This window comes from Balaenoptera ricei, chromosome 10 (genome assembly GCF_028023285.1).
Source record: "Balaenoptera ricei isolate mBalRic1 chromosome 10, mBalRic1.hap2, whole genome shotgun sequence".
Classification (NCBI taxonomy): domain Eukaryota; kingdom Metazoa; phylum Chordata; class Mammalia; order Artiodactyla; family Balaenopteridae; genus Balaenoptera; species Balaenoptera ricei.
Window position 1 is genome coordinate 63,278,608 of NC_082648.1, and position 23,975 is coordinate 63,302,582.

At 35.2% G+C, this 23,975-nt stretch overlaps 1 protein-coding gene across 1 annotated transcript in view; it reads left to right on the plus strand.

Annotated features, from left to right (window-relative positions):
- The first annotated feature begins 1,848 nt into the window (after positions 1-1,848).
- The window catches only part of GLIPR1L1 (GLIPR1 like 1), a 32,420-nt gene continuing 10,293 nt past the window's right edge, over positions 1,849-23,975 (plus strand). Inside the window, exons 1-3 of the mRNA XM_059934699.1 lie at positions 1,849-2,025; positions 18,378-18,623; positions 21,490-21,590. Coding sequence (XP_059790682.1) covers positions 1,849-2,025; positions 18,378-18,623; positions 21,490-21,590 — 524 coding nt within the window. The remainder of the gene's footprint in view (positions 2,026-18,377; positions 18,624-21,489; positions 21,591-23,975) is intronic.

The following is a 23,975-nucleotide window of genomic DNA, read 5'->3' on the forward strand; positions in this document are numbered from 1 at the left end:
TTTTCTCAAAAGGCACCTTCTCAAAGACATCCACACTGATCACCCCATTTGAAATCACAACCTGCCATCACCCTGCCATCAACCATCACCCCCACCCTCACCCCAGTGTTCCCAAACTCCTTAGCCTAATTTATTTTTTCATAGATATAATCACCATTTTATCATACTGTATAATTTATTTATCATGCTTATTATTTATTGTCTGTCTCCCTTCACTAGAATTCCAGCAAGGCAGATTGCTTTGCTTTATTTTTTATGGTTGTAATCTCAAGGACCAAGGAGAATGCCTGGTACATAGTAGACACTAAAAATATTTAAGTATACTAAAGACTATATAAAATCACTCTGACTGCTATCTTGGGAAAAGACTACAGGAGATTAAGAGTGGGAGTAGCAATATCCACTAGGAAGTCATTGTAATTATCCATGAAATCAAGGAGGTGCCATTTCAAATGGTGATCAGTGGTCAAAGTCTGAAAACATAAAGACAAAGCCAACAGAATTTACTAAGGGACCAAATGCCTCCAAAGTTTGGGGCCTGAGCAGTCAGCAAAATGGAGCTGCTATTAACTGAATTAGGGAAGATTATGGGAGGATCAGGATTGGGGTGTGGATATCAGAAGCTCAGTTTGGACTATGTAAATAATGCTAAAGTCACATATATTGCAATTCTCCATTGGCATATAGTAGACCAGAAATATTTTCTCTGTTGCTCCATAAAATTTCCAATAGGATCCTTTTATTTTTCCCCATTTTATAATTTAATTTTCTGCTTTCTATTAAAAAAATGACTAGTTGTATCAATTTGTTTTTCTTTTAGAGGCAAGGTTAACTGACTACTAGAATTGGCTAGAATATCAGTAAATGTAAATATATATGTTCATTTGAATTAAATGGCATTGTAAACAACCTCAAATAATCAAAGACATTTATTTGAAACACAGAAATACTGAAAAAATGTCATTTAATGTCACAGGGGAAAAATGCTGGATATCATTGAATAACAATATTACATATAATGGATTTAAAACATTAAGCCAAATGAAGTTGATTCATATTGCAGTGTCGGTAAAATAAGCAATCAAATGTACTCTGTCCTAGTCTTTAGCATCCCAACTAAAGCAGTCCTTTAACTGAAGTTTACTAGTCACCAAACAGTAGGTCTGTTCCAAATTTAAGTATCAAGAAGGAAAGATTTTGCCCACTTTTCCACATGTCTATGTTTATCTTTCTAGGCAGTCTGTCTCTTCAGCTGAGACCACAGAAGCAAATTATTAAATAATTAAATGTTTGACAAGGTAATAATTAAGGATCTCTATGTCATCGAGTATACAAAATGCCTATTCTTGCTTTATTCCCGGTCTCTGAGGAAACACACAACATGATGCTGCGGTTTATTTAAAACAATGAATTTTTTAAAAGCTATACATGCAAGCTGAGTCTATGAAACTACTCTATAGGGCTTTGCCCAGGCTCGGTCCACTGTCAGCATCCTACACGTGTTTTCCTTTTATACACATGTGCTGCCTGCATGTTGCAATTTGGATTACAATCCAGGTGCCCTCTGCAGTGGTTCCAGATTGGATCCACAGAAAGCACCTTGGATGGTTAAAACTGCACCACAAAGAGACTCAGGGCTTTATCCCTCAGCCCAGGGCTTTGTGGCGGGCCAATCCTGCAGCCTGCCCAGCCTCCCTGCCTGGAGCCCAGTATTCCGCGAATCCCCGCGCTGGCCTCGAGGCCACGCAGGAAACTGGAGGCAGCGGAAGAGCGTGGTCCGCAGGAGCCGGGAAAGCCAGACTGAGCCGTTACCGGTCCGTGCAGTCACGGTGTTCTCTGCGTCCCACCATGATTCTAGGGAAGAAATTGAGTTGCTTATGGACCTTAGGTCTTTGTCTGGTAGCCAGTAAATCGCCTCCCAAAGTCCCCTCCATCACAAATCAGACGTTTATAGACGAGTCCGTGAAAGCTCACAACGAAGCGCGTGGCAGAGTCCAGCCCACCGCAGCCAACATGAAACACATGGTGAGGAAAAACCCTTACTTCTCTGGTTCATCCTAAGGTATCTGGGCGATAAGTGTCGTGGACTCATTTGTATGAATTCAGTCTGGACCTTTTGCATGCAGCTAGAAATCACACCTTGGCTGGGCTATCTCCTCCAAGGTAGTGGTAAGAGTGGATGAGAAAGGAAAACTTGGAGCTGTTCCTTGCCTAGACTTAGCTCCCTTTTACGCAGGTTTGCTGGGGCCAGGGGGGTGGCAATCGTTGTGGATACTCTTGGCCTAGTGACTGTCTGTCCCGCACATAAACAATATGCAATGGTAACACATAGACAACTATAACAAACACTTCTAATCAGAAAGTGGAAGAATGGGAGCTACACAGCAATCATTGGTTCAGAGCAATTCTGAAATCTTTAGGGTAGATATTATGAAGACCTGCTATACTGGGAGTCAGAAAAGTTATTTGATTAGAGGTGATAGGTGTTCCCTTGTCCATTGTTTTCTGTGATCCCTATCTTCTCCCTTAAAAATGTTCTTCCTTATCCCTCATTCTCCTTGGACCAGTCTGAACTGGGCCTTCGGAAATATGCCATCTTTGAGGGCTACACAGCCTTCTCAGACTGCTTTCTGCCCACAGAAGTTTAAGGTCTAAGAGTCATTAAAATATCTTGCATTCATTGCTTTTTCATAACAGGTTTACAGTATCTTTGGGAATACACCTCTCTCCAAAACTCTGAAGGTCTTTCAGCTATATACCTCCAGTCAGTTCCAAGTACCAATATCCATGCTTAAAGTATAGTTTGGAGAAATTTTCAAATCTTTATTTCTTTGTTTTCTCACCCTGGTGCTTTTCTTTTCCATCTTACTGCCAGTTACCTTGAAACATGAATTTTCGGGAAATGGGTACAGTCTTAAACTGTTCCATTTGCTGAGGCAATTTTTAATCAATTAAGAGGATTTCCTTGGAATCACATACTTCATCTTCTCTTTGCCCTGAGGCTTTTAATCACATGAAAGTTTTACAATATTGGTCTCTCAAAGCCTTTTATATCAAAGCAGCTCCTTTTCCATTTCTCCAAAGCCCCACATTTCTTGATTCTCTCTTTCTGCTTCCAAACCGGCCGGTGTTTTAAATATTTTTATAATATCTTCTTGAACCCACACTACAACCTACAAAAACTATTAATTATCTGTTTTCCAACCTCTGCTTAGAGCTTCAAGTTCAATGGACTCATGATCTGCCTCCTGAGTAACAGATCACATTTTTTCAGATATTTTGGCTCTGAGTCACATGGATTGCCATCATTCCTCTGACATAAGTTTCCTCACTGCTCGCCAACTAACTGGTAGTCTCTACCACATAGCTAAGGCAAGCTTGCCACTAACATTTGTGGGCTAGAAGAAGTACAAAAATGGAAGCCCACATATAGTCTCATTGTTGGCTCAGTAGTTAAATTTTTATTTAGTAAAGAATATGTGGTTTCAGGGACTTCATCTAATCTGCTCAGATCTGGATTCGGTCAGGATAATTTTGCTCATTTTCACTGATGTTATTAACTAAATTTCCATTTCTTCTAAAATAATCAAAACTGTCCATTAAAATTATAGCTACAATTGTATAGTTATAACTATAACTACAGGGTTAGGGTTAGGGTTAAAGTTATAATGAATGGTCATCAATTTTAGTATTTTAAATATTTTTTAATTTTTTGGAAAATTTAATTGTCTTCTTAAATATTTTTATAAGTATAAGATTATTTACTATTCTAGTGCTCATATCCATCTATTGGCCAATGTGAAGAACTGATGTCATGCTTCGCTTAGGTGACATAAAAAACTACATTTATCCCTACTTAACAGTAATAGAAACTTGTTCCCATTGCAAAATGTCTCCTTATCCCTGAACTGGGAATATGAAGAGAGAAGTGAGGCAACAGATCTTCAGTAGTACTTCTAAACAATATTATATTATTCATGAATCTACTGCTTTCGTGCTGAAATGAAAGATTTGACAAGTTGAGCTTTTCTCTTAACCTAAGAGCTTCCATGGTTCAAATCTTTCTTGGACTCTGAAGCAGTGTCTGTCTCCAGTGTCATCAGCAACAATATTCACAAGCCTTTTTACCATTCAGATACAGAGGCCTTTTGCTTTAAAAACATGTGGCAAAAGATTCAGACATTCAGTGTTGCAGGTCTCACTGAACCCATGCTAAGGTTATAATGAGGAGAATCTCTCGTTTTAAAATAAAGTGTGTGTGTGTGTGTGTGTGTGTGTGTGTGTGTGCATGTGTGTGTGTGTGTGTGTAATATGTGATGTCCTATAACGTCTGGACCCAGAGCAGGGGTCCTTCCTACCTAGGTCTCAAGTGGTATGAGCTTGGATTTTTATTATGGGTGCAATGCACTTCCAGCAATAAGTTTTACAAGAGGCTAGGCTGAGCTCTGGTATGAAATAAACCCTGAAATCTCAGTGGCTTAATGAAACAAAGTTTAATTTCATACTTAACACAGGTTGTAGAGAAAATGAGTTAGGATTCAGCCTCTCTGGCTGGGGCACTCTGAGTTTGGAGTGCCCCCAAACTCAGCTAGCTCAGTGACAGGCAGTATAACAAGAGCTCCCAAGGTCATTCATTGGATAATTGCTTTACCAATGTGAAGAATAAGAGGGTATCTACTGATCCTCTTGCTATTCTAATGTAAGAGGTTTAGCATCCTTTTGCTTTCTTTTCATCCCCATTTTTTATTAAATTAATGACTCATTCAGATTGTTCTTCTTCTTAACTGCAAATGTTTGTTATGCTGGTGGTAACTAATTATAATACAAACAAATTTTAAGATAAGTTTTGGTGAGGTTGTGGAGAAATTGGAACCATGGTACACTGTTAGTGGGAATGTAAAATTGTGCTGCACCTATGGAAAAAAGTATGGAGGTGCCTCAAGAAATTAAAAAATAGAACTATGATATGATCCAGAAATCCCACTTCTGGGTATCTAACCAAAAAAAATTGAAAACTCAGGATCTTGAAGAGATATCTGCACTTCCACGTTCATTGCAGTACTATTTGCATTAGCCAAGATATAGGAACAACCCAAGGGTCCATCAAAAGATGACTGGATAAAGAAAATGTTGTATATACATACAATGGAATATTATTCAGCCTTAAAAAAGAAGGAAATCCTGCCATTTGTGGCAACATGGAAGAATCTGAAGGACATTATGCTAAGTGAAACAAACCAGTCACAGAAGGACAAATACTGTATGATTCCAGTTATTGGAGGTATCTAAAATAGTCAAACTCATAGAAGCAGAGAATACAGTAGTGGTTGCCAGGGGCTTGGAGGTGGAAAAATTGGGGAATTGTTATTCAAAGGGTACAAAGTTTCAGTTACATTAGATGAATAAGTTCTAGAGATCTGCCAAATAGCATGGTACCTATTGTTAACAATAAGGTATGGTGCACTTCAAAATTTGTGAAGAAGGTAGATCTCATTTTTTAGGTGTTTTTACCATAAAAACAAACAAAACACAAAGGGAGGGACTTCCCTGGTTGCACAGTGGTTCAGAGTCTGCCTGCCAATGCAGGGGACGTGGGTTCGAGCCCTGGTCCGGGAAGATGCCACATGCCACGGAGCAACTAAGCCAGTGTGCCACAACTACTGAGCCTGGGCTCCAGAGCCTGTGAGCCACAACTACTGAAGCCCACGCGCCTAGAGCCCGTGCTCCGCAAAAAGAGAAGCCACTGCAATGAGAAGCCCGTGCATCGCAACAAAGAGTAGCCCCCGCTCACTGCAACTAGAGAAAGCCCACGTGCAGCAACGAAGACCCAAAGCAGCCAAAAATAAAATAAATAAATTTATTTTTAAAAAAAGAAACACACAAAGGGATACAAGTAAATACTGGGAAGTGTTGATTATGTCTGTTACCTTGATCGTGGTGATGGTATCATGAGTGTTTGCATATGTCCAAACTCATCAAATTGTACACATTTAATATGTACAGTTTTTTTCTATATCAATTATACCTCAATAAATCCATTTTAAAGTATTATTTTTGTCATTTGCACTATTTAGTATATTCCTTTCAGGAATTTTGAATAGTGACTACTATGCTATATATTTTTATTGCTGAACATTTTTTTATCCTCTCTGTGTATAGAATAAATTCTTCAGTAGCATACAATACATCCCAACATCCTCCTGCTCTCAACCCTATGCACAATATAATGTTTCTTGCTACAGCATAAGCAGAAGCATCATGATTATCTGAGCATATCCTTAAAAAGTAGTGTGGGAACTCTCCATCAGATGAAAATATTATAAATATCTTTGTGTTTAGTTTCTATTTTGAAGAATTTCTTGGTAGGCTTTCTTCTTCTTCCTTGTGCAGAGGAACTTGTTATATAGATGTGATTCATAGTATGAGTGTTCGTGATTACAAGAGCTTCTAGAATGTACTTGAATTATTAGTTACTAGGCATAAGACAAGTGATTAGGCTTTTTAAAGAGATTCATGTCTATAAGTCAAATTCTTCCATTTACAAGTTAAGGCAGAATACTGCTCAATAAAAATTTTCCCTTAGGGCCAGAGACTTAATAGCAATTAAGTTTTAAGTGAAAGCATTGCCAGATCTGAGAGGTCATTAAATTTTTTTCTAGAAAAACTTTTAATTACATTGTTCAATCAAAACAAATGAGCTATAATTATAGACTCCTTGGGAATTTTAAAATGCAAATATATGTTTTTAGTTATACATACATCTAGGGAATTATAATTTGTACATGTTGTGTATGTTTGAACTGGTTTGAAATACATGCTTTGAATAAATATAATTCCTTAGCCATCAGATATTAATTCTTACTTTTTCAAGACCATAGTCTATACCATTTAGATAGTAATAATTCTAGATCTTAATTAGAATGACAGAATAGTTTTCTTTTGTACCACACTTTGGATAGAGGATGACTTGGTACAAGCTATTTCATGGTAGAACTGTACTTTAATTAATATTTTTTCTTTAAAATATACACCAGATTAAAGCTAATCATTTTTCCCTTTTAAAGCAGAGAAATCTCCCAATGATCCAAGCAAAAGACTAGAATTCTCACAGGCTTAATGGGAGGTAAAGTTTTCTAGAGGCTATAGATATGCTGAGATATCTTGGAAAAGAAATGAATTGCATAAAAACTATAGCTAGGAATATATTAGGTGAAAGGAACTGGCTCGAAAACATTTCTTTGCTGTTGTTGATTTCTTGGTTTGGTTCTGAATTGTATCTGCGAGAAAAAAATGGAGGCTTTGTCTTTGTGGTATTTTACCTGTTTCAAGTTCATATAATTTTGGTGGAGGTTGGTATATCAGAACTCATCACTCAGTCTATTCATTTTTCAGAAGAGTAAATTATGTACCATCCTCTGAAAACTACTGAAGTCTCTCTTGAATACTGAAAACAAAATTTTTGATACGACAATTTTTACAGTTTGAAAGAAAATTAGTGATTAAAATGTCAAAAGAAGAATATAGGAAATTAACCAATGAGGTTAATACCATGAATTTAAATCTACAATCCTAAAATGGAAACATAATGGCATTTATTTATTTTCATTAAATCAACTTCAGTGTAATTTTTAATCCTCACATTGACAAGGGAGTTAAAAATGCGATCTTTAACATTTTTGGACTTATATTCCCCCATTGTTACACACACACACAAAATCTGAAGTCTTTGTTCCAAAAGATAAAGGAAGCATCTTTAGGAATCAAGTCAATAATCATTATTATCCTTCCCAACCAGTGACCACTGGGATGCCAGTGACATTGTCCTTCCAGGTTTGGACATGCTACTGCTTCCATGGTAGTCCTACGCCACAGAAATCATGATGAAGGCTGGAAGAACCATATTAGATACCCTACCTTCCGAGTCCAATGTCCTACCGTTCCCTCTGAGATCTTTTTGTATGCTCAAGGCTACGATTCTGATACTGGTAGCAGCCTTTATTTTTAGCTGCTCAAGTTTCTGCCATGCCAAAATTCTTGAGTCAAGGAATTACAGGGTATCTATGTATCTATTGGGAATGCCTTCTTTTAGAGTTGTGGAGTTAGGAATGGGAAATACAATGAGCAAAAAACTTTAAAAAATTACCTTCCCAACAAGATGGAGTAGATCCATTTGCCCTATTCTCCCCATTAAGTATAGCTAAAAACCTTGGATATTCTATATAAAACAAATATCAGAAGACTTAAAGTTGGAGAAAAGAAAGCAGACAGATCCGCTAGAGACGCCAAGACTCAAGGAATGACACAAGGTGAGTTCCCTGGATTTCCTTTTTGACTCTTGTAAATCCTGGAATGGGTACTAAAGAAGCCTGAAATCCAAAAATGTCAATGGATGACAGAAACAAAAGCCTCAAGAAAAGCCTGCCCTCTCTTGCCAGAGAATAAGGAAAGGGACAGCCTAGTAAGGCAGAAATGTTTTTTGTTTGTTTTATTTTCTACAGTAACCATCCTCTTCTGGACAAACAACATGCGGAAAAAACAAGCCTCTTATTCTTTTCAACAAAGGCCAAGTGGAGGACTTAGACTATCGTCCTTGCCTGACACTTGTGAAGCACCCCTCCCACCACCTCTCCACCAGTGATGTGTCAGAGGAGAGTGAGGAGACTTCCAGCCCCCACCAAGCAGTAATGAGGTGCCCCTCTCCCTCCCAGCCAGTGTGGGGTCAGAGGAGGCCAAGCATGGAGCATACTCTTTCACTACCACCCAGCAGTAATGAAGTGCATGTCACAACAACCCCCCCCAACAGTGTCATTGGAGGCCATATGGGGAAACAGGACTTCCAGCCTCATCTGAGGCAATAGATACCCCTTCCTCTCCTGAGGTGTCAGCAGAGGTCAAGTGGGGAGCTTAGACTTTCATTCCCGCCTGGTCATAACAAGGTACCCCTTTCTCTCCCCATGAGATGATGTCAGCAGAAGCAAAGGGGGAGCCTGGATGTCCATCTCCTTCCAGTGGTAACAAGATAACCCTCCCCACAGCAGGGTTAATAAAAGTGAGTAGGGAGGGCTTCCCTGGTGGCGCAGTGGTTGAGAGTCTGCCTACCAATGCAGGGGACACGGGTTCGAGCCCTGGTCTGGGAGGATCCCACATGCCACGGAGCAACTGGGCCCGTGAGCCACAATTACTGAGCCTGCGCGTCGGGATCCTGTGCTCCGCAACAGGAGAGGCCGCGATAGTGAGAAGCCCGCGCACCGCGATGAGGAGTGGCCCCCGCTCGCCGCAACTAGAGGGGGCCCTCGCACAGAAACGAAGACCCAACACAGCCATAAGTAAATAAATAAATAAATTTAAAAAATTAAAAAAAAAAAAAAAGTGAGTAGGGATCCTGGACTTTTGCCCACCAACCAGTGATAAATAGGACTGCCCCCGACTGGAGCAGTGTCAGTGAAGACCTGCTAAAACTGGAAGATTGACTAAGATCTAGAATCTCATAATATAAAACTCAAAATGTCAAGGATACAATTTAAAAAATCAGTCATATACCAAGAACTAGGAAAATCTCGATGTGAATGAGAAAAGACAACAGATGCCAACACCCAAATGGCACAGATGTTAGGATTATCTGACAAGGATTTAAAAGTAGACATCATAAAAAGAATATATACATATATATACATATATATAATATATATATAGACATCATAAAAAGAATATATACATATATATACATATATATAACTTTGCTGTACACCTGAAACATTGTAAATCAACTATACTTTAATTAAAAAAAGATATCAAAAAAAATCATAAAAATGCTTCAAGGAGCTATGATAAAAATGCTTAAGAGGAATGAAAAAAAATAAAGTCTTAGCTAGGAAATGAAAGTTACACATTCAAATGGAAATTTTAGAACTAAAAATAGACAAACCAAAATTAAAAATTCACTGGATGGGCAATGAAAATGGGAAAGGAAAAGACCAGTGAACTTGAAAATAGAACAGTAGGAATTACCAAATCTGAACAACGAGAAAATGGACTGAAAAAAAAAATGAACAGAACATCAGGGATCTATGAGACAATAACAAAATATAATATCTAATATTCATGTCATTGGAGTCCCAGAAGGAATTGAGAAAGATGGGGAGGACCAGAAAAAACATTCTAAGAAATAGTGGCTGAGAACTTCCAAAATTTGGATAAAGATATAAACAATTCTGAGTAAAGACCAAATATGATAAGCCCAAAGAAATTCATTCCAAGATACATCATAATCAAACTTCAGAGACCCTAAGACAAAAAAAGCTTAAAAGTAGCTGGAGAGAAACAATACATTACAGATAGGAGAACAACAATTTCAGTGTCTTCAAATTTCTCAACCAAATCCAAGGATGCCAGAGAAAGTGGCACAACATTTTCAACTTTAATTTCAATTTCAAAAAAGAGTCAAGAATACTACATAGAGAAAATATACTTTAGGAATGAAGATTGAAATTAACACATTCTCAGATTCAGAAAAACTAAGATGATTTGTCATAATCAGACGCACTCTAAAAGAATACCTAAAGAAAGATCTTAAAATAGTAAGATAATGATAAATCAAGGATTCCTGGAACATTAGGAATGAAGAAAACTCAAGGCAAAGAGTAAAACTATGAGTAAATGTAACAAACTATTCCCTTATCTTTTCTAAATTATGTTTGAGAGTTAAAGCAAAAATTATAACATTGGTTATGGTGATATTGGTTATATTATATTGGTTATGGAACATATATGGTTCTTGATATAGAAGAAATATTTAAGACAATTGTATTATTGGTGGAGTGAGTGGCAAAGTGACCTAAATGGAAGTAATATTTCTACACTTCATTCAAACTGGTAAAATGGTGACACCAATAGTTTGTCATAAGTTACATTTATATATTATGTAATACCTATAGCAACCACTAAAACATCTATATAAAGATATATACTTAGATAGCCTCATCCACCAGAGGGCAGACAGCAGAAGCAAGAAAAACTATAATCCTGCAGCCTATGGAACAAAAACCACATTCACAGAAAGATAGACAAGATGAAAAGGCAGAGGGCTATGTACCAGATGAAGGAACAAGGTAAAACCCCAGAAAAACAACTAAATGAAATGGAGATAGGCAATCTTCCAGAAAAAGAATTCAGAATAATGAAAGTGAAGATGATCCAGGACCTCGGAAAAAGAATGGAGGCAAACATCGAGAGGATGCAAGAAATGTTTTACAAATATCTAGAAGAATGAAAGAACAAACAAACAGAGATGAACAATACAATAACTGAAATGAAAAATACACTAGAAGGAATCAGCAGCAGAATAACTGAGGCAGAAGAACGGATAAGTGACCTGGAAGACAGAATGGTGGAATTCACTGCTGTGGAAGAGAATGAAGAAAAAAGAATGAAAAGAAATGAAGAGAGCCTGAGAGACCTCTGGGACAACATTAAACGAAACAACATTCGCATGATAGGGGTCCCAGAAGGAGGAGAGAGAGAGAAAGGACCCAAGAAAATATTTGAAGAGATTATAGTCAAAAACCTCCCTAAAATGGGAAAGCAAATAGCCACCCAAGTCCAGGAAGCACAGAGAGTCCCATACAGGACAAACCCAAGGAGAAACACGTCAAGACACATAGTAATCAAATTGGCAAAAATTAAAGACAAAGAAAAATTATTGAAAGCAGCAAGGGAAAAATAACAGGTAACATACAAGGGAACTCCTGTAAGATTAACAGCTGATTTCTCAGCAGAAACTCTACAAGCTAGAAGGGAGTGGCATGATATACTTAAAGTGATGAAAGGGAAGATCGTACAACCAAGATTACTCTACCCGGCAAGGATCTCATTCAGATTCGATGGAGAAATCAAAAGCTTTACAGACAAGCAAAAGCTAAGAGAATTCAGCACCACCAAACCAGTTCTACAACAAATGCTAAAGGAATTTCTCTAAGTGGAAAACACAAGAGAAGAAAAGGACCTACAAAAACAAACCCAAAACAATTAAGAAAATGGTCATAGGAACATACATATCAATAATTACCTTAAACGTGAATGGATTAAATGCTCCAACCAAAAGACAGGCTTGCTGAATGGATACAAAAACAAGACCAATATATATGCTGTCTACAAGAGACCCACTTCAGACCTAGGGACACATACAGACTGAAAGTGAGGGGATGGAAAAAGATATTCCATGCAAATGGAAATCAAAAGAAAGCTGGAGTAGCAATACTCATATCAGATAAAATAGACTTTAAAATAAAGAATGTTACAAGAGACAAGGAAGGACACTACGTAATGATCAAGGGATCAATCCAAGACGAAGACATAACAATTATAAATATATATGCACCCAACATAGGAGCACCTCAATACATAAGGCAACTGCTAACAGCTATAAAAGAGGAAATCGACAGTAACACAGTAATAGTGGGGGACTTTAACACCTCACTTACACCAATGGGCAGATCATCCAAACAGAAAATTAAAAAGGAAACACAAGCTTTAAATGACACAATAGACCAGATAGATTTAATTGATATTTGTAGGACATTCCATCCCAAAACAGCAGATTACACTTTCTTCTCAAGTGCGCATGGAACATTCTCCAGGACAGATCACATCTTGGGTCACAAATCAAGCCTCAGTAAATTTAAGAAAATTGAAATCATATCAAGCATCTTTTCTGACAACAACGCTATGAGATTAGAAATCAATTACAGGGAAAAAACGTAAAAAACACAAAACACATGGAGGCTAAAGAATATGTTACTAAATAACCAAAAGAACACTAAAGAAATCAAAGAGGAAATCAAAAAATACCTAGAGACAAATGACAATGAAAACATGACGATCCAAAACCTATGGGATGCAGCAAAAGCAGTTCTAAGAGGGAAGTTTATAGCAATACAAGCCTACCTCAAGAAACAAGAAAAATCTCAAGTAAACAATCTAACCTTACACCTAAAGGAACTAGAGAAAGAAGAACAAACAAAACCCAAAATTAGCAGAAGGAAAGAAATCATAAAGATCAGAGCAGAAATAAATAAAATAGAAACTAAGAAAACAATAGCAAAGATCAATAAAACTAAAAGCTGCTTCTTTGAAAAGATAAACAAAATTGACAAACCATTAGCCAGACTCATCAAGAAAAAGTGGGAGAGGACTCAAATCAATAAAATTAGAAATGAAAAACGAGAAATTACAACAGGCACAGCAGAAATACAAAGCATCCTAAGAGACTACTACAATCAACTCTATGCCAATACAATGGACAACCTGGAAGAAATGGACAAATTCTTAGAAAGGTATAACCTTCCAAGACTGAACAAGGAAGAAACAGAAAATATGAACACACCAATCACAATTAATGAAATTGAAACTGTGATTAAAAATCTTGCAACAAACAAAAGTCCAGGACCAGATGGCTTCACAGGTGAATTCTATCAAACATTTAGAGAAGAGCTAACACCCATCCTTCTCAAACTCTTTCAAAAAATTGCAGAAGAAGGAACACTCCCAAACTCATTCTATGAGGCCACCATCACCCTGATACCAAAACCAGACAAAGTTACTACAAAAAAAGAAACTTACAGACCAATATCACTGATGAATATAGATGCAAAAATCCTCAACAAAATACTAGCAAACAGAATCCAACAATACATTAAAAGGATCATACACCATGATCAAATGGGATTTATCCCAGAGATGCAAGGATTCTTCAATATATGCAAATCAATCGATGTGATACACCATATTAACAAATTGAAGACCAAAATCCATATGATCATCTCAGTAGATGCAGAAAAAGCTTTTGACAAAATTCAACACCCATTTATGATAAAAACTCTCCAGAAAGTGGGCATAGAGGGAACCTACTTCAACATAATAAAGGCCATATACCTCAAACCCACAGCAAACATCATTCTCAATGGTGAAAAACTGAAAGCATTTCCTCTAAGCTCAGGAACAAGACAAGGATGTCCACTCTCACCACTATTATTCAACATAGATTTGGAAGTCCTAGCCACTGCAATCAGAGAAGAAAAAGAAATAAAAGAATACAAATTGGGAGAGAAGAAGTAAAACTGTCACTGTTTGCAGATGAAATGATACTATTCATAGAGAATCCTAAAGGTGCCACCAGAAAACTACTAGAGCTAATGAATGAATTTGGTAAAGTTGCAGGATACAAAGTTAATGCACAGAAATCTCTTGCATTCCTATACAATAATGATGAAAAATCTGAGAGAAATTAAGAAAACACTCTCATTTATCATTGCAACAAACAGAATAAAATACCTAGGAATAAACTTACCTAGGGAGACAAAAGATCTGTATGCAGAAAACTATAAGATACAGATGAAAGAAATTAAAGATGATACCAACAGATGGAGCAATATACCATGTTCTTGGATTGGAAGAATCAATACTGTGAAAATGACTTTACTACCCAAATCAATCTACAGATTCAGTGCAATCCCTATCAAATTACCAATGGCATATTTTACGGAACTGGAACAAAAAATCTTAAGATGTGTATGGAGACACAAAAGACCCCGAATAGCCAAAGCAGTCTTGAGGGAAAAAAACGGAGCTGGAGGAATCAGACTCCCTGACTTCAGACTATACTACAAAGCTACAGTAATCAAGACAATATGGTACTGGCACAAAAACAGAAATATAGATCAATGGAACAGGATAGAAAGCCCAGAGATAAACCCACACATATATGGTCAACTAATCTATGACAAAGGAGGAAAGGATATACAATGGAGAAAAGCCAGTCTCTTCAATAAGTGGTGCTGGGAAAATGGACAGCTACATGTAAAAGAATGAAGTTAGAATACTCCCTAACACCATACACAAAAATAAACTCAAAATGCATTAGAGACCTAAATGTAACATCAGGTGCTATAAAACTCTTAGAGGAAAACATAGGAAGAACACTCTTTGACATAAATCACAACAAGATCTTTTTTGATCCACCTCCTAGAGTAATGGAAATAAAAACAAAAATAAACAAATGGGACCTAATGAAACTTCAAAGCTTTTGCACAGCAAAGGAAACCATAAACAAGATGAAAAGACAACCCTCCAAATGGGAGAAAATATTTGCAAATGAATCATTGGACAAAGGATTAATCTCCAAAATATATAAACATCTCATGCATCTCAATATTTAAAGAAACAAACAACCCAATCCAGAAATGGGCAGAAGACCTAAATAGACCTTTCTCCAAAGAAGACATACAGATGGCCAAAAAACACATGGAAAGCTGCTCAGCATCACTAATTATTAGAGAAATGCAAATCAAAACTACAATGAGGTATCACCTCACTCCTGTTAGAATGGGCATCATCAGAAAATCTACAAACAACAAATGCTGGAGAGGGTGTGGGGAAAAGGGAACCCTATTGCACTGTTGGTGGGAATGTAAATTGATACAGCCACTATGGAGAACAGTATCGAGGTTCCTTAAAAAACTAAAAATAGAATTACCATATGACCCAGCAATCCCAGTACTGGGCATATACCCAGAGAAAACCATAATTCGAAAAGACACATGCACCCCTATGTTCATTGCAGCATGATTTACAATAGCCAGGTCCTGGAAGCAACCTAAATGCCCATCAACAGATGAATGGATAAAGAAGATGTGGTGCATATATACAATGGAATATTACTCAGCCATAAAAAGGAATGAAATTGGGTCATTTGTAGAGACATGGATGAACCTAGAGAGTGTCATACAGAGTGATGTAAGTCAGAAAGAGAAAAAACAAATATCATATATTAATGCATATATGTGGAACCTAGAAAATGGTACAGAAGAACTGGTTTGCAGAGCAGAAATCACGACACAGAAGTAGAGAACAAACATATGGACACCAAGGGGGGAAGTGGCAGGGGGTGGGTGTGGTGGTGTGTTGAATTGGGAGATTGGGATTGACATGTGTACACTGATGTGTATAAAATGGGTGACTAATAAGAAAATAAATAAATTAATAAATAAACATTTTTAAAATTAATTAATTAATTATTTTTTATAAAAGATATATACTGAAAATCACTATGAATAAATCAAAGTAGAATTCTAAATAATGTTCGGGTAATTCACAGGAAGTCAGGAAAAATAAAACAGGAATGAAAAAGAGAGGGAGCAAATAAAAAATAAACAATAAAATGGTAGACATGCTTGAATATATATCAATAAAGGTATTAAATGTAAATAGTTAAATACATAAATTAAAATAACAGAGATTGGCTAAGTGGATTAAATACAAACATCTAAACTTTACACCTTATAATACAAAAATTAACACTAAATGTATCACATTAATTAAATGCAAAACATAAAACTGTAAGACTTTTAGAAGAAAAGTGGAAAAACTCCTCAGAATCTACAGCTAGATGGGGCTTCCTAATATGTTTGATTACTTTGATTACATATGACACCAAAATCACAAACTATAAAAGAAAAAGTCATAAATTGAACCTCATAAAATTAAATCCTTCTGCTCTTTAAAATACCCTGCTAAGAGATGAAAAGACAGCTACAGGCTAGGAGAAAATACATACAACAAACAGTGTGGATGGATCTCAGGGAATTATGCTGAGTGAAAAAAGCCAACCTCAAAATGGTTACATACTGTAAGATTCTGTCTATATAATATTTTTTAGATGACAAAATTATAGAAATGGAGAACATATTAGTGATTGCCAGGGATTAGGAATAGGGTGGGGGAGTGAGTGAGCATGACTTTAAAGGGTTAGCATGAGGGATAATTGTGGTGATGATAGAGTTATGTATCTTGATTGTGGGATGGTTACTTCAATTTACATATGTGATAAAATTGCATGAAAACACACACACACACACACACACACACAAATGAATGCATGTAAAACTATTGAAATCTTAAGGTCGGTTGATTGTACCAATGTCAATTTCTTGATTTTGGCATTGTGCTATATTTACATAAACATTACCAATCCAGAAACTGTGTGACATTTACACAGGACCTCTGTGTACTATTTTTATAACCTCTTGTGAATCTACAATTAATTTAAAATAAAAATATTTTTTAAAAATCATCTTGCCAATAATACCTATACTAAGACTAAACTATACCTATACTTTTGTCAAAAATTATTTCTAGACTCTGTTTTGTTCAATTGGGCTATTTGTCTACCCTCCTGCCAATATTGCGATGTCTTAATGTAGCTTTATGATGCTTTGATGTCTGGTGGAGTAAGTCCTCTAGCTTTGTTTTACTTTTTAAAGGTTGCCTTAGCTATTGCTTCTTCTTTGAATTTCCATATAAATCTTATAATCAATTTGCACCCCCCTATAAAACCTACTTAGATTTTCATTAGGAGTGTATTCAAATCAAGACCAATATTTTTTACAATATGGAATCTTTCAGCACATGAACATTTAATATCTCTCCATTTATTTAAGTCTTTTAAAATTTCTCTTAGTGATGTTTTATAGTTTTCAGTATAGAGATAGTTTTTATATCATTTATTAGATTTAATTATATATATTTGATATTTTTGCTATTGGTTTCTGAAGCTATTGGTTTCTGAAGTGTAAATGGAAATACAATTTTGTATCTATTCCTGGTATCTGACAACTTTGATAATTTTACTTATTTCTAATAGTTTCGTTTGTGTATTCATTTGAATTTTCTAACCCAGTCATGTCATCTGTGAATAATGAGAGATTCCAATCATTATACGTTTTATATCTTTTGTCATATATTTATAGCTCCCTATTTTATTATACTACCTAACCTCCAGAACAATTTTAAGCAGAAATAATTAGACATCTTGTTTCATTCTCAATCTTAGGGGAAAGCTTTCAATATTTTACCACTATACATTAATGCTTATTGTAGGGTTTTGATTTTCTTTTGTAGATACTCTTGATCAGATTAAGGAAATTCTATTCTTAGTGTGCTAAGAGGCTTTTTCTATTTTTAATTATAAATGGGTTCTCATGATTTACTTATGATATATTTGCGTAACCTTCTGAATTACTAGACTGTGAACTCTGACTTATTTAAATCACATTCAAATATATTTGTTGAGTGTCTCTACTGTACCAGGCCATCTGGTAGGTACTGGAAATACAAAAATGAACTGTCATAGAGTGGGTACTAAATAAGTGCTTCTGAAACAGAACTAAAGAGAAATGACTCACTGTGAACATAATAAATACCAAAGAAAAGCTATATTTCATTAAATAATAAATTTAAATAAAAATTAATTTATTACAATCATTAGAATAACTTTAATCCGAACAAATATGCACAATTCAATGTAAATTATTTTTATCTTTCAGAGTTGGGATGAAGGTTTAGCGAAGACTGCTAAAGCATGGGCGAACAAGTGCAAATTCGGACACAACCCCTGTTTATCAAAATCATATCAATGCCATCCAACATTTCAATTTGTTGGAGAAAATATCTGGTTAGGTGCATTAATTATATTTACACCAAAATCTGCTGTTGACTTTTGGTATAATGAAACTGAATTTTATGATTTTAATCGTCTATCATGTTCCAAAACTTGTGGTCATTATACACAGGTAAGTATTTCAGATTTTATTGATTAGTTCTTATGTATGCATAATTCAATCACAAGACAATTTTTTAGCATTTTCTTTAGCGTTTCTTTTGTGTATCTGAAAAACTCACCCTCGTTTGGAAGATTTTCACTGGGAATAGAATTCTATGTAGTGAGGTTTTTTTTTTTCTTTAACTTTAAAATCTTACTCCACTGTCATCTCGCTTGCCCTATTTCCAACAAGAAATCTACTGTAATCCTTTTATTTATTCCCCTGTATGTAATGTGTCTTTTTTCTCTGACTGCCTTTAAATTTTTTCCTTCATTACAGGTCTCAAGCAATTTCATAATAATGAAACTATTCTTCTTTTCACGTCGGGTAAATTTTATTATATTCCCAACTTTGTAAATCTTGCCCTGTTGGACGCTGGATTTCTTTATATACCTATAAATATTCTTAACTGTCTTCTGGGATGTAGTTATCTGGAATTTGTTTGTCCCTTTTGGTTCCTGCTTTTAAAATATGTTAGATGGAATTAAAGCAGTATTTAGTCTGGGGCTAATTCTCTCTCACCAATGAGGCAAGATTCTTCTACCGGATGCCCCAGAAATGATTAAATTTTCCAGTCTGGCCAGTGGGAACAGGCCCACTATCCCTATTCCTGGCCCTGTGTAAGCCTCTGTATTCTTTCCTCTAGTTTTTATAGGTGATTCTTTTCCAAGCCTGGGGTAGTTTTCACACATGCATGCTCTGATTAGTGCTCTGCTGAACTGATGACGAGTACCCCCTAGAGACCTCCACAGTTGTGTCACTTACAAGATTTTCACCTCTCCCCTACTCCTGCTTCCTTGGTCTCCCCAGACTCTCAGCTCTGTCCCTCAACTATGTGACTCCATCAAGCTTCTCCTGACTTCTCCACCATCTCCACCCCCAAACACAGCCTGGAAACTCACTCAGTACAATAAACTGAGACAATTGTACAGCTCGCATCTTTTCCCTTCAACTCTCGGGAACATTATCCATTGTTGCCTGATGTCCAGTATCTTGAAAAACATTATTTCTTATAATTTTTCCAATCTTTTGGTTGCTTTGGGTGAGAGTTTTTGGTAAGAAGAGGAAGTCACTTTTTAGCTAACCTAATCCTCGACATGGCACTGAGCTCTTAGAAAGGTCCATTTAAGCAACAGAAAGGGCTAACTTTATTTTCCAAACTGACTCATCTGCATAAGTCGAATGAACATATAGTGTCTTAAAGCAAGTCATTTTTATCAGAAATTAGCAGTTTCTATGCTCCCCTTTAATCACTCTTTGTCCGATAACAGAATGCTATAAGTGTAGAAATCCTTCTCAGGATAGATGTCGTTTGCAAAGAACATGGTTTGGCTTCTGCTAGGAAAACTGAGAGAATGGAATCACACCTCATGGGCTAATTTACACATATGCTTAAATCATTAGGAATTGGTGCATTCTTCCTATTGGTTCAACAACTATATCTTGCTTAATTTTCTAAACAAAATGAGCTAAAATTTCTTGCGTTTACCATTTGCAGATAGTCATGTTGAAGTTGCAACCAATGTTCATATTAATGTTAAATCTAGTCACTTTAATGAAAGCAGTACATTCAAACCTATACATAGTATTTATTTTTACCATTCCCAAAGCCAAAAAAGGATCAATTTAAATATATTAAGCAAATAAAATTTCACAGTGTAGTCAGTTGTTCATGAACCGAATTTTTAAACATGATTAAGTTAAAATATATGTACTTGCAGTCATATAGTTTATCAACTTTCTAAAACATTCAAAAGGAAAATGATCTTTCAAGGATCTAGCTTAATCTCATTATATTAGGTGGGAAATGAGCTCAGAATTGATCTGTCACTCTCCGAAGACACACACATGGTTAGAAGCAAAACTCATCTATTAGTTCTCTGTTCACTGTGTTTTTATTGCACTTTGCTGCCTCTCAGGCAATCAAAGAGCATTAAAATATATTTTCAAAACTGTTGATTCTGGCTACACCCCGGCCCTCGAAAATAGTGACTAATACATGGGTTTATAAAATATGTTAGTATATTTTGTTAATTGAATTGTAAAATAAATGAGTTCAGAAAATTCATTTATGTTGTCAAAATCAACCTTCCTTAGATTATTTTGTTTTCCAAATGGAGTAGATCAGTATTTTTCCCTTTGTTCATCTGGGAAGTAGAGAAATTTTTCATTCTGTCATGTCACAAAGGAATAGTTATGTACTTCACTTCTTTATCTCTCTCCCCATGGCTAATTTTCCATGGGAGTCTTCTTCCTTTCAAATAACTTTGCTATTCTTTGCAAATAGACAAAAATTAAGATTCACCATCCCTATGGCAGGCATTTTTTTTTTTTTTTTGCAATAAGCTCAGTATGTTCTTAATCTCTATCCCTACCTGTCTCTTGTGATTTGACAAAGGTAAGAATATGGTTAAGACCACAAAATTTAAAATGTGGTCATAAATTTAGAATTTTTCTGAGAAAAAGAAATAAAAGTTAATTATTGTTTTCATTTATAATCTGGTTTTAATGCTTTTTGTATGATATACCCATGGAGAAAATAAAAATATATTTCATAAATCATCTAGAAGAAATTATGATTTTGGCTATATATTATAGCCTTCTCTTGATTTATGAGAATTATCAGTGAGGAAAGACTAGTTAGGTAGCCCTCATGAATGCAGCCTTAACAAAATAATTGTTTTAAACTAAATATTAGAAATTAAGAAAAAATAGTCAATAAATATTTATGTATATTCATTTTTTGTAGCATGACAAAGATTACACCTGTTCCCATAATGCACTGTTTGTGTAGAGTTGTTTTGCATATTTTATTTTAAAATTCCTTTCTTTATAGGTAGTTTGGGCCAATTCATATAAAGTTGGTTGTGCAATTACAATTTGTCCTAAACTTGGGAGACCTGACACTGCAATATTTGTATGTGACTATGGACCTACGTAAGTTATTTTGCTATTAAAAATATTTTAAATTGAAATATATGTTAAGTATTGTTTCTAAAAATAGGATCTTATACTAAAGAGACAAGTATATTTTTTATAAGTGGGGTCTCCCTCTATAATGCTAATCAGAAGAAATAAATGAAATAAAAGTTAGTAAGAGAATGTGTGAAAAATTATGCCTGTCATGAATTATTTAATCTTGAGAGGGAAAATGATGGAGATCATTTGTTAAGTAAAAAAAAAAAAAAAAGATAATATAAAATACATTGTCACAATAATATTTAAATACTAGAATACAAAATAGGTTGGCAGATGTGAATATAATATAATATAATATAATATAATATAATATAATATAATTTGAATGGGTAAATGATTGAGAATGATGGTGAAAAGCACATTCTTCTAAGAAAAGAATACTATAAATTTTTGACTGCCTTGCTGGTAATTGCATATCTAGATGAAATATCACAAAAGTCTAATGGGAGTCTCCAAAAATGAAATTCTGGAACTCAAATCCCAATATATCTGTACAAGGAAGATTAAATCAGTTAATAATCCAACTCTTTAACAAACAAACATGTAAAAATAAAATGTGGAAAAGATGAAAACATTGGCAAAGAATAAATATACAGATTTGGCAAAAGGGACTTGACATATGTCGAAATTGCTATGGAGAGGTACAAATGTGTATATCTCTTTCTGTATTTTCTTTCATTTCGTCTCAGTCAGAAGTAAAACCAAGAATGACAAATATATAGTCTAAAAGCTTGGGGCAGAGTACAATTTTTATAAATAGCAGAGAAATTGTAGAACACTTATTTATTACCATCCAAAGTAGAATACACAGAGGAAAAAAAGAATCCAAAAGAGATAAAAAGAGAATCCAAAAAGAGATAAAAAGAACTGTGAGATAACTTTAGAGGGAATTGATTTCCTGAATGAGGCAGGGATAGAAAAATATTTGAAGAAATATGGCCCAAAACTTTGTATGCTTAAGGAAAATTATAAACTCACAGAACCAAGAAACCTAACAAGCCCCAATCACAAGAAACATGAAGTAAACTACACCAACTCACCTTATAATCAAACATTTCAAAACCAGTAATAAAGAGAAAATCTTAAAGGTAACCAGAAAACAAAGACATGTTACATACATACAGAAGAACAAAGATAAGGATGACAGCAGATTTCTCACTTGAAACAATGCAAGAGAGAAGACAACCATATCTTTAAATACTGAAAGAGAAAAAAAAACCAAACTATTGACCAAGAATTCTATTTCCTGTGAAAATATTTTTCAAAAACAAAAGATAATTGTGTAATCAAAGATAATAGAAATGTATTGTGAGGGTTATAATATATGTAAAGTTAAAATCTATGATAATAATAGCATAAAGGCTGAGAGGGGAAAATGTAAGTGTATTACCTTAAGGTTCTTCTACTCAATGTTAAGTGGAATAATTTAACTTGAATGAGATAAGTAAAAGATGCACACTATAAACCCTAAAGTTACTACTAAAATAACAAAAGCAACAGTAATAGCAAATAAGCCAACAAAGCAGGTAAAATTAAATCTTAAAAAAATATTCAATTAATCCAAAGGAAGACAGAAAAAGAAAAAGGGAACAAAGGGCTAATGGGACAAATAGAATAAGATTTGATAGCCTTAACTCTATGTCAATAATCCCATCAAATGTAAATAGTACAAATACCCAAATAAAGAGGCAGAGATTGGAAGATTGGATAAAAAATCAAGAACCAAGGGACTTCCCTGGCTGTCCAGAGGTTAAGACTTTGCCTTCCAATGCAGGGGGTGTGGGTTCAATCCCTGGTCAGGGAGCGAAGATCCCATATACCTCGTGGCCAAAAAACCAAAACATAAAAAAACAGAAGCAATATTGTAACAAATTCAATAAAGACTTTTAGAAAACTGGTCCACATCAAAAAAAAAATCTTTAAAAAAAAAAAAGAACGAATTATATGCTTCCTACAAGAAGAATATTTTAATTAAAAGACACAAATAGATTAAAAGTAAAAGAATGGGAAAAGGTTTACTATGCTAACATTCATCAAAAGAAAGTGGCAGGGTCTATGTTAATATCAGATAATGTAGATTTTATAGCAAAGAATATTACCAGGGATAAAGAAGGTTATTTCAAAATAATAATGGAATTAAATAATCAAGAGGCAACTAGGAGGAAATGGAAAAATTCCTCAAGAGACACAAATTACAAAGGAGAAATAAAATGAAAACTACAGAGCAATATCTCTTTTTTTAATCTGTGCAGAAGTAATTTACTTATTTTTATAGAAGTATAGTTGATTTACAATGTTGTGTTAGTTTCAGGTGTACAGCACAGTGATTCAGATATATATATA